The sequence below is a fragment of the Vigna unguiculata genome, chromosome 8, assembly GCF_004118075.2.
Source record: "Vigna unguiculata cultivar IT97K-499-35 chromosome 8, ASM411807v1, whole genome shotgun sequence".
NCBI lineage: Eukaryota > Viridiplantae > Streptophyta > Magnoliopsida > Fabales > Fabaceae > Vigna > Vigna unguiculata.
In genome coordinates, this window is record NC_040286.1 from 20,057,095 (window position 1) to 20,069,915 (window position 12,821).

Here is a 12,821-nt window from a genome sequence, read left to right on the forward strand (position 1 = left end):
GATGTAATTCCACGAATCTCTTAGTAAGGTTTCGTGGTGGTGCCTCGGTATATAATTAAGTAAGGATTCAAGTAAGGATTGCATCATGAAGCTCTAAAGAGTCAGTTAGTCTCACGTAGAGCGTACTGAGTCAAGCGGTGAGAGTAGTAGGAGGCCCTAGTTTTGGCAAGATAATGGCCTTATATGTTTGAAGGCTAACCACAAGTGCAAACATCCAGTGAATCCGATTGATTATATGTATCCGGATAATTGAGTTGTAGAGTCTTACTTGTTTGCTATCACATGCTTGGTTGATTCGTGTATTCTTGACTTTTAAATTGCATGTTCAATTGTATGATAAAACCTTTTTACTTTAACTTACCCTTTATGTTTGCTTGTGTGTTTTGTGTGTGGTTTTCTCCTTCTGCGATGATCATCAATTTATTGATGTGAGCAGATGTGAGAACCCCTAGTGGTCATCAGGGTGATGGAAACTCCGCTGCGTAGCTAACCTTAGGTTGGATTCCCTTACTCTGAGTACTCTCTTTAAGTTTGTGGCCTATGTACTGTACTTGCTCTATGAGCATATATTTTGGATAACTGTCAAAACGTTTATTCTTGTCTTCCTTTGTTAATGACATTGTGATGTGCCTAGTTTTATCTCTGTGTATTTTCGATAATTGTGAGGAGTGACACTTGTACTCCATGACAATGCTCTTTACGTTATATCTTATGTGATGTTTCATTTAATTAATTGTATTTATTAAATGGGACGTTACATGGTTAGAATTAATATAGAAATTTGATTTTTATTTTAAAATATATTAAAAACGTTTTTAATATATTAATATAAATGTATTTTAAAGACTCAAGAGAAAAACAACATCAGAATTTTAATTCGTCAATTTAGTATTTAAACAAGTAAAAAGTTTAATTTAATTCCTGGATATGATAGCTTAACTACAAGATGATTCCTGAGTTGAATTGATTCTAAAACTTAATAAAGATAATATAAGAACATAATTGTGAGTATTCAATGACCGAGTCATGATTTACCCTTTGTTTTATCGGTGATGGTGATTGAAGGGAGAACTAATATCAAAGCAGCTTAATATTCAATTAAAATCAGAGTTAAACATCGCAGACCGGATCAACACTACGTATTAATTGATTATAGAAAAAAGTGCTGAAAATTTTGGAAGATTGAAATCATAATTTTTGTTATCCATCAGAAAATTATGATTAAAAAAATACTCAAAAAGGAATACAACTTTTAAAAAGTCTATGAAGTAATGTTGTGGGGGATTATGCATCTATATTCAGTTATGAATCTCTTCTGCAGTATCCTCATTCCATACTGTTCAGCATTACTGAAAATATGTACCCTACAACATTGTACAAGCAATTTACTGCAAAAATGTTTTAAAATTTTTATTATTAAATCAAACCTTTCATTTCAAACTTCTTTTTTATTTTTCTTATTTATCTTTTTTTTAATATGTTTTTATTGTACATTTACAATTTTTCAAACAATATTGTCTAGGGTCTTACATCACTGGGTCCATGCTCATGATTTTTCATTTGGTTTCCCACCAATATATACTGTCAAGAATACCTCACACTACATTTCTTCTTCTAATTAATTAATAGTTCACATCACATTGGGATTGGCTTTTCCATTTTTTTCCTCCATCATCGTTATTCTTCTTCTTCTTCATCTTCTTCATCTTCTTCCCTTTCTTCTGAATTCAGCCAAAACATGAATATAAATGCTCACAAGGAGGAAAAAGCATGCTGCTATTTCCACCCAAAACAAGTAGTTGTTGGTGTGTGCCCCTTGTGCTTGAATGAGAGGCTCCTCATACTGGCCGCAAAACAATACCATCACCACCGTCATCATCACCATCACAGGCTTCAAAGTTCCACTCAGAGGAAGCCTTCAGCTTCTATTCACAAGATCTTTGCTTTTGGTTCTCTCTTCACTCGCCACCAATTCAAATCTCACCACTACTATGATCAAGATGATGCCTCTCCCAGCCCAGAAGGAAAGACCTTATTTTGCACATTGCTTGATATTGCTATTGTCAAATTTTATTACCCTTTTTTCCTTTTAATCTCCCTCTATGCTTAATTATCTTAGGTGGGGGTAAGTTAAATTTGCAAGTGCTGCATCGCTGTTGGTGGTTTCTTTAATCTTCTTTCATCTCATTTTCATTTACCTTGTTCAATGTGCATACATGGTGGGTGAAACATTGCCATTAATCAATGAAGAGTTTGCATATAGCATAGCATGTGCATGTGTGTATCTTCATGTGCAAGATTAGACTATGATGACGATGAAATTAAGGTAAAAACCACGTAGCTGCTAAGAGTGCCAACACACCATAAAGTGAAGGTTTTCAAATGTTCATTTTCTTTATTGATCCTTCTTCAATTCTTCCTCCTGGCGTGGTGTGTGGGGGTCATACGCAAAACGACAAGAGAACTATAACACCGAAAACATGTTTTGTTTGAGATTATATAGATTTGCTGGGGAATTGAGTTACAAAACAAATTATTGGGCAAGATGTCATTCATGTTTCTGGCATATTGTTTATGATACATATGTCAGTGTCTAAAACAGTTTGAAGAAAAATTGCGCCAACAAAAGTCGATTACGAACCCCTTCTAACTTGGGCAAAAATTCATCATATAGATGCATAAGTTGGTGGTGTGTGTATGCGTGTATTATATTTATTTAAAGCAAATCTATGTATCTGTTCCACTGACTGGTTTTGTTTGTTATTCTATTATGTACATCTACCTTTAAAACATGTTAATTTGTCTTATGTGTGATAGAACTACATAATTTAAAGTATAAACCTAAACTAAACACATTTAATTAGCCTCCTCTATTAACTTTCTTCTGTAGAACTTGTAGTTAAGAATAACTTCTTTTTATGTGGATGTGTTGTGTCTTCAAGTTATAATGACAATGTGGAATTGGTTGAACTTTTCAGAATCGTTCATCTCAATGAAGTTTGAAGAAAATGGTGTGGCTTCATGGGAAAAGAGCACTCTCTCTAACATGTCTAATAAAGTATGTGTAGAGGGCAAGGTCCTAGAGAAAGAGGAAAAGGAGAACAAGAGTGTGATAGAGCATGGAAAGTCAAATAACGCGTTTAGATGGAGAAAGCGTATGGGCCGTTTGGTCCATTTCATCCAATGGAAGAGGTCCAACAAGGGTGGTGTGGGCCATGTTGGTAGCAAGGTTGAAGGAGTGAAGGTTAGAAAGGGTTGGATGAGATCATTGACAAAGAGGAAGACCGCGGAATAAAGGGGTAAAAGGAAAGTGACATGTACCAACAACACTTGCTTCTCTTTTTTTTCTCTCTCTCTCTCTTTTTGTGGTTACTACTTACTACTACTAAGTGTGGATGAGAATTTTTTTACAATAATATAATACCACTACTAAGAAGAAGTAGGTAGAGTCAAAGATAGGTTTGTTGATTGATCTCTTGAAAATGTGCTTTAGATACATGAAAGTTAAAAAAAGTGAGTAATTTGCATGCTTTGAGGACTTGGGAATGAAGTTCTTGTAATCCCTTTCTGCTTTGTAGTTTTTTTTTTTATTCTTTTATTTTATTTTATTTCTAGTTGTTGTGGCATGGACACATGTAGTACAGGCTAGCTGTAAATGAGAAAAACATTAAGTGTTCCTTTCCACACCGCACTGAAAAAAAAAAAATCCATGTTAGGTACTCATAGTGGGAAACAAATTAAGCATAAGGGCCCTATAACATTGTGCTCTGGGGCTTGTATTGATGGTGGCCAAAATGTCTTGTTACCTCATCTCTCAAAAATTGATTTTTTTATTCAATTGATACATGTTTAATTTTTTTTTCAATGAGATTTTAGGTTTGATCTTTGTCTATAAGATTTTCACTAAAGAACTAGTTTATCATATATTTGTGATTGAATGCGAACAATATTGTCTTTTAAAGAATTAAAAATATCTTTTATTATTATAGCTATCTTGTGCTTTTCATATAAATTATTTATAGTTAGAAATAACTATTAACACCATTTGGGTTATATAAGGTGAGTATTTCTTTTATAATTTTCTAATTTTTTTCTTAGAGTAACATCAATCATTAAATAATTAGGTTAAGAATTACGAACAACTATCACTTGAACAACAAATGTTTCTAACATTAAAACATCTATTTTTAGAGAATTTTTTCATCCAAATTATAGAATATATATTAGTAATTATTCTCATCCAAATCTTAAAATCTAATTGAATTTATCCTATCCAATCAGAGGCTTCCCAATTGGTATGATGTTGTCAAAGTTATCGAAGATCATTTTCTGGCCATGAAATTGAAATGGGATGCATTATGGGTAGGACCATTATAGTTGCCACATTGGGATCACAATAGAAAGGACCAATAGAGAAAAACTTCACCGACTAAACAAAATTGACTAGACAAACCATGAAAACTTTACCCCAAATACGTGCATCAGATTAGGGTAGACACACACAGAGTGAGGCACCATTATCTCTATGGAAAATGTACTGTTTTTATTTTATTTTACTTAGACGTGTTTTTTTTTTTCAATTTATTTAAGTTTTATTTCATTTATCATATAAATTTATGGTATATAAATAAATATAAACGTACTGTATATAAATAAATATAAACTTACGGTATATAAACAAATATAAATTTTGGTTTTATAAATTAGTTTATAAGATTGAACTAATATAAAAATCAATATTAAGTATATAAATAAATATAAATTTTGGTTTTATAAATTAGTTTATAAGATCGTATTAGATCTAAAAATCAATATTAAGATAATATTATAGTTATCTCAAATTTATTGTAATAATTTTCATTGTTAACTTAATACTTCATTTATTATCGAGTTATTACCACACCATTTATAAATATTTATAAATATCTTTTTATAAGTCCGTTTGATTTTATAAAGTTAAATTAAAATTCTTAAGATATTTTAATATAGTTATTTTAGTATATGAGTTTTACCATAATACAAAAAATTGAATATAAATTTTTCATATTGTATATGTCATATGGAAAAATTCTTAGTTGCTTCCCAAGTTAAAAATTCTTACATTTTTTTACATTGAAAAAAGTGCTTAGTTTAGCATGGAAAGACTCACCAACATTGAAATTTCTCTTATTAATTTATTTCAACCAAACAGCTAACCCTTTTAATTCCTCTTCAGTTTCTAGTTTCTCCTTTCAATCTCTCACCTATTTTATTTCTCTACCAAGTACATTGTTAATTTTTACTCCACTCTCATTCTATTCTATCTTGTTTCTTTCTCATCACAATTATTTCTGTTTTTGTTGTTCTTATTCTTTTTCAATTTTTTCTACTCTTTTCTCCGTCTCCTTTTCTACCGGAATTCACCTCAAGTTTATGATGACTCATAGGTTTAATCTGTCCCTATTTGTGTAGACTCTAGACTGGGCCTAAAGCCTTCTTTCATCTTTGGTGGGAAAAAGAAGGAACCCCACTTATTCCATTGCATGTGAACTTTGGTACAATTCATAGGTAAAGAGAAAAACCTACAAACTAAGGTGGGGTGTCCCTATCATCTGAGGGAGCATTCGACTACATTTAGCTATTTTCTATAATCTTCATCTCTTGACCCGTGCTTAATTTGCAAGCCCACTTAGTGCATGCTCTAAAATAAAATGAGATATTTCTCACATGAAAAACTTGTATTTCAAGAAAAAAAAATTACTAAAGATTAAATTCAAACAATACTCCAACCATTTCATATTAAAATTAATATATTAGTCTATTTAATTGAACCTTTATATTAACTTACTCGTGGCTTTTGGAAAACTGAATTTAATTTGTTAATAAAATAATACAAAGGACAAGCCTAGAAGAAGATAAGGACACACAACCCACCACTCTCACAGCATTTAGTATATGTGGTTTGACACATTTATTTTAAGTTGAAACAAATGAAAACATAAGTCATATCAATACTGATACAACCTCACATTTAATGCTTAACCTTTAAATTTTTTAGTTGTATTACTCATTTTATATTTACCCTTTTAAGTTTTTAAAGCTCCAAAGAAATTCAATTAATTTTTCCATAGTTTTAGTTATAAAATAGTTACAAAGTGACAAATTAAGTATAGAAGTAAAAAAAAAAAAAAAACCTTTATACACATTGTCCTCGATAAATGACAATGTTCATCAATGCACCTAGTTAAGCCAAAAGTAAAGGAAACCTCCATTGACTTTGGTCAAAACAGCCTTGTCACATTGTAATAACCAAAGAGATATGAGTAATGCTATTTTAGACTAAAAGCACTACATTAGTTAGGCTTCTGTTCACATCTTTCCCTGTCCCTTTGGGATTATCTCCACTTTTTCTAAATTATTACTCTCATTACGAATGAGGATTGCGTACAAAATTTTATTTATAAAATGAATATCCCGTTTGTTAATAAAAAAAAACTCCTTTCTAAATAAGTAATTTATGACATCTAATAAAAATATACGTAAGTTAGTTAGCTTTGATTAATAATCATCTGGTTTGCATGTAAGCTGGTAAGAAACTTTTAAACAACCAATTTGTATAAATATTAAACAGAACAAATAAAAGGCGATTCAGTTATGTTATAATAATATCAACACAAATTTTAGTTATAATGTAACACACCATTTAATTAATAACGCTAATTAAAAAAAATGTTACACAGGATAATATCGAAAATAAAGGTCTGGAGTATAGACACTATGTCTAACATTTAACCAAGAGAGATCTGAATAGAAATTTAGGCACACTAAGATGTTAGTGACCAAAGTGGAATAAGAGTCTACAGTATTCAAAATAATTGCCCAAGGGGGCAGACAAGTACATGGGCTATAGCCTAAAAGAAACTAGGACGACAGAATCCAACCCAAAGCTAAGCAGCGGAGTCTCCATTATCCTATTGATCACGAGAAGTTCTCACATCTGCTCACATCAATAAATTGATTATCATCGCAAAAAGAGAACACCACACACAGAACATACAACAAGCAAAAAGGATAAGCTAGAGTAGAAAATGATTTTTATCATACCAATGCATACAACTTTCATAGCCAAAGATACCAATATCAACCAATCATGTTATGACATGCAACCAATACACTAAGACTCAAGACACGACTCATCCGGATACATATAATTAGTCGGATTTAGCGGATGCTTGCACTTGTGGTGGATTTCCCTGCTCTACCGAGCTGCTCTCCCCCGAGCTAAGTGTTATGATGTCTCAACCCCCACACACAAGGTTATCCCTTAATGGGTTTCAGGTCTCCTAGTACTCTCACCACAAGAGTCAGTACACTCTATGTGAGACTAACTTACTCTTTAGAGTGTTAGGATGCAACCTTACCTTGAATCATTACTAAATTATATAAATGGGGCACCACCATGAACTTCCATTAACAGGGGTCATGGAATTACGTCCCGACCAACTGAGGCACCACCATGAGGTCTCACCTAGAGGCTCATGGAATTACATCCTAACCAAATGAGGCACCACCACGAAACTATCGTGGAATTACGTCCTAACCAACCCAATCATCATGCTTCCAACAATCAATATAGAATCATTTATCATGTCAAAACCATGTAACTTTGATAACCAACCATCCCATACAAGTCACATGCCAAGGTCATGTTAAACTTATCAATCACAGACCATAAACCATTCTACTCATACACATTCGCCCAATTCATGCTTTTAAAAGTAATTGAATCAATCCACAAGTTCAAGTTAAAGTAAGAAATTAAAATTTTGCAGCAATTCTTGCTTCAGCTAGACTGATCTCGCTTAAGCTAGAAATTCTCACTTAAGCTATACTGATCTTGCTTAAGCTAAAATCTCTCACTTAAGCTAAACTGACAAATTTTCACTGGTTTCAACATGTAAAAACACAAAATCCCAAACAACAAAAATTTAAGAAAACACAAGCACGTTGTATAAAATGTTGGCATCATATTTCATGCTTTAAAAGGGTAAACAAACCTATCATGGGAGCATCATATTTCAACTCTGCTGTCAATCTCGCTCAAGCTAAGGAGCTCTCGCTTAGGCGAAGGGGTCTTTCGCCCATGCAAAAAGCTTTTGCTTAAGCGAGATTGAAAACAGAGAGTACTGTTTGAGGGGAAAAAAAGAAGAGGAGTAAGGTGACTGATTTTGCAAAGTGGGCAGAACATGAGAGGGTTAGGCTGGTTTAGGGGTTTTGGGATGCCCTATAGGTCAGCCTTAGGCCCAACTGACTAAGAGAGACCCTTAAATTTTAGGACAGAATTAAAGTGGGTCTTACACATAATACTTCTAACATAAAAATAGTGAAAATAAAGACAATAAGATATTGTGATGAGTCACATGTTAAGTTGGTAATTGAGAGTCCAACAACCAATTTTCTAAAATTTATAAGAGGAACTTTTAAGCGATAAACTAGTCTGTCGTGCTTGTTTAATTTGTATATAAATATTAATATAAATATATTTATTATTATATATAATTAAATAATTTATATATATATATATTTAATGTATAATTATAAATATTGCTTTAATGTTATTTTAAAATATTATTAAAAATAAATAATATTATTTTAATTTGTTTTGTTCCTGCAGAACAATAATAGATTATCATAAGACACAAATATTGTCTTACCCAATCATTAAATATCCTAAACAGATACTCTACGGTCTTGCGGGGCGTGTCTTCATATCCAGTTACCGAATGGGGCATATGGGGTGTTACCTGTATAAAAGACAACAACGATCAAGTTAGCGAGAGCTCTCAAAGTCAAATCTCAATTTTCAGTATTAATGAATTGCATACATTTAATTGTTGAGATCTACTTGTATTTATAGAATATTAACTAGAAATTACCTGATCCATGGGTTGGGCCATAAATGGGCTCATTGGGTCTCTTTTGAGCTTACATGAGCTTGATCATAATCCACGTATTGGGCTTATGGATTGGTTATGTAAATGTGAGGTCACTTCCTAAGTCCAAAGTAGGCGATCAATGCCGATACTTAACTTTAGCCGCTATATATGCATTAGTTTTGTATATAGTTGATCAGTGGTAATCCAAACTGGACTATAAGTTAACCATTGCTAGGATCGGGTATTCATTGTTGTCAATCCTATCTGGATAGTATAATACATGTTTTATTATATTTAAATAATATGTTAAAATAATAAAATTAAATACATCAATACTAATAATAGTATTAGATTATAGTAATAATATTATTACCATTAGTATTAATAATATCAATAATAATATAATAATAATAATAATAAAAAGTAGTAGAATAGTGTGGACATATTAATAATAATAATAATACTAATAATATACTAACAATAATACTAAATATTATATTAATACTAATAATATTAATATTAATATATTATTAATTATGCGTAATAAAACAATAATATTATATGATTAAAATTTATAATTGAAATTTTGACTTAAAATAAATATTGTTGTATGGATTCTGTATAAAATAAATTCACCACTAAATTAAAATTCATCTTATTTGTTAATAGAAATAGATGTCGATACAAATAACTTAAAACAATATTTAAAAAACATTAAACATATGAAATTAAAGAAAATTAAGTTAAAACTTGAAATATTATAAACAATAATATATATATATATATATATATATATATATATATATATAACTTAATAAATAGTACAATTAATAAATTAATAAATAAAAATAAAAATAGTAGTTAACTATAATTATAATAACAAATAGTAATAGTAAAATAACATTAATAATTGAAAAGAACATGTAGTAAAGTGATGTATAAATATTGAATAAAATTATAGCATCATTAATACTAATAATAAATATATTGCAAATTAAGGAAAATAATGAATTGACGTTTCGTATATTTGTTCAAAATCAAATATGATCACATTGATTAAAATAATTTATCACCATCGTAATTATAAAAATAAATTAATATTAAAACTGACTGGACTTGTAAACGAAAATAATAAAATATAATAAATATTTTCAATAAATATTAACTCAAAATTTGTTGACTAATTAAAAATAATAATTTAAAATAAAATATATTTATTGATTCAAATAATAATAAGAAAGATGATAGTAATTATAATAATATTACCAATTACTAATAAAAACTCTATTCATAATTAAAAAAATTTAAAATAATTAATCAACTCATTGATAAAAAAAATCTTTAGTAATTAATCATATAATAATTAATTGCAACTGTATAAATTTAAAACATTTAAAAAGGTATGGAATAAAAAACAATCCATTTATAATTAGAAAATTGAAAACAATTAATTCTATTAATTGATCAATTAATGGATTTTCTTAAAAAAACAAATTATAGAATTATTGATTGTAAAAATAAATGTTTTAATCAGATATCCTCAATCATTATGGATCTCATGAAAAATATCAAAATGAAGTTGATGCTAAAAATGTATTAACAAAAACATAAATATAAAAACATAAACAAATATTTAAAATGAATATTTTTGTATGGATGTCATATAAAATAAATACAACGCCAAATTAAAATCCAGTTTAAAATTTGTCAATAGAAACACAATACAAACACAATAATATATATATATATATATATATATATATATATATATATATATATATATATATATATATATATTATTAAATTAAATTGTGAAATTAAAGTATAAATTCATTAAGTAATTATCACATCAAATTTTACGTTCCTAAGTAAGTTATTTATAATTTAATACTTTTAGATTACCTTTTGACATTTTTTTATTTGTATTCTATCACATTTTTTTTTTAAATTTTTATTTATCAAAGTAATTTATGTAATCTATTGATCATTTATGTAGTTTATTAACGGTTAGAATAAAGAAATTAAAAAAGTTATGCATTTTCCAATTTATATAAGAGTATCCCAGATATAAATAAATCTTGTAATTTACTAATTTTTTATTTATGATGTTAAGAAAAATGCTTCCGGAAAGACTTTTTGATTTAAAAATTTAAGTTAATTTAGTCATAAAGTAAATTAAAAATTTATTGATAATGGAAAAATGTTACATGTAATAATATTTTGTGTTAAAACATATACTTTTACTTAAATGATCTCCTAAACATAAATATCCTAAGTCATATACACATATTTTATAAGAGTACTATAATTCTTATTTATTAAAAACACTGACTAATAACTTAATCATGAATGTGTTCAAAATCCATGATTATCGAGAAATAAAAACTTATCATATTTAAATAATTAATTTATAACTATGACATAAAATCATTTTTAAAATATATAAATAATAAAAAAATTTGAATATAATGATAAAAAAATATTCATACCATTCACCTTTTATCACTCCTCTCACAAAATGTTAAATCCATTTCTTCTACACGTAGATTATTGAGGTCAACTTCTAATATATTTTATACATTTAAGAAGCAACGTTATTTAAGTTTAGAGTAGGGAGGAAAGAAGAAAACAACGCCTGACGAACTGACCCAAGTTGCATGGAGGTTTTGAGTGAAGTGGTGTCGGATAGAACCAATTAAAAGAGGGCTTACGTTGAGCGAATTTAATGAAACTTGAAGATATTGATGCAAAAATGTAAGACCCTCTTTTTTTCCCTAAAAGTTAAAGGGTCTAGCCTCATCTGTTGGGTCTAAGGGCTAGTCTATAGGGTGCTAAAAGACCTCCTTTCAGTCTCTTCGTTTTCCATTCTGCTCACTTTGCCAAAAGCAGTCACTTTACTCATTTCCTTTTCCCTCAACAGAGCTCTGCTAGGGTTTGGATCTCATTCCCTCAAGCTAGCTCAACCCCATTTTTTGTCCCACATAAACTGCTTCTCGATCCATGCTTTCTATTGTCTAGCTTGTCTTTCATGGTTCCAGCTAGAGTTCCTCGTAATAACTTTGTTTTGTTTTGGTATTAATATTCTCAACTCACCCAACTGTTCCTGGAACTTTGGTACTCCTCTTTAGGGTGCTCGTGTTGATTAACTATCATCTTCCAAGTAAGGGAAGTTAGGGTTTGCATGTTTCTTGTGATATTATGCTTGCTTTGATTCTATTTCATGGTAGTGTGGCTTGTTTGATGTTATGATTGCTTGGGAAATGCAAAAACACTGTTTGGTTGTGAATTCCTGGTTGTTGCACGCATGAACAGTGGAGGAACCTGGTGTTTTTGTCCAAGCGAGCAAGGCTCACCCAAGCGAGAGTACCAAAAGTGCTCCCTAGGGCTTGCGTGAGCTGTCGCTCAGGTGGCGAGCTCTAGTTTTGAGCGAGAGTCCATCTCGCTCAGGCGAGGAGGTCTCGCCTAAGCGAGAAAACACGAAAGCCACCATTTCAACTATTCGAGCTCTCGCCTAGGCGAAAGGAGCTTGCCTGAGTGAGAGAGCCTTTCTCACCTGAGCGAGGTCTTCTAGCCTGAGCGAGAATTGGGCAAGGGCTCAGGTATTGTTTTCTCCTTTGTTCTTGGTTGATGGTCACATGTTTGATTTAATTACTCTGTTAAAGCATGAATTGGGTGAATTTGCATGTATTAAATGGTTCATGGGTTGGAATTGATAAGTTAGTATGATTATGCGTATGAAACATGATTGGATGATTGGTTATAAATGGGCATAAGATTGGTATGCATGATAAATCTATAATTGGTTGGTGGGACATGGCTGTGGTATGGGTAGGACGTAATTCCATGAATCTCGTGGTGAGAGTTCATGGTGGTGCCTCATATAATGGACATAATTTCATGAACCTC

General features: G+C 30.4%; 1 protein-coding gene across 1 annotated transcript; it reads left to right on the forward strand.

The window, feature by feature from the left end:
* The first annotated feature begins 1,604 nt into the window (after positions 1–1,604).
* LOC114193349 lies at positions 1,605–3,538 on the forward strand. Its single transcript, XM_028083101.1, has 2 exons — positions 1,605–2,024; positions 2,979–3,538. Exons 1-2 carry the CDS (start codon positions 1,739–1,741, stop codon positions 3,293–3,295), a joined length of 603 nt encoding a protein of 200 aa, XP_027938902.1. The 5' UTR covers positions 1,605–1,738; the 3' UTR covers positions 3,296–3,538.
* Positions 3,539–12,821: the final 9,283 nt, after the last annotated feature.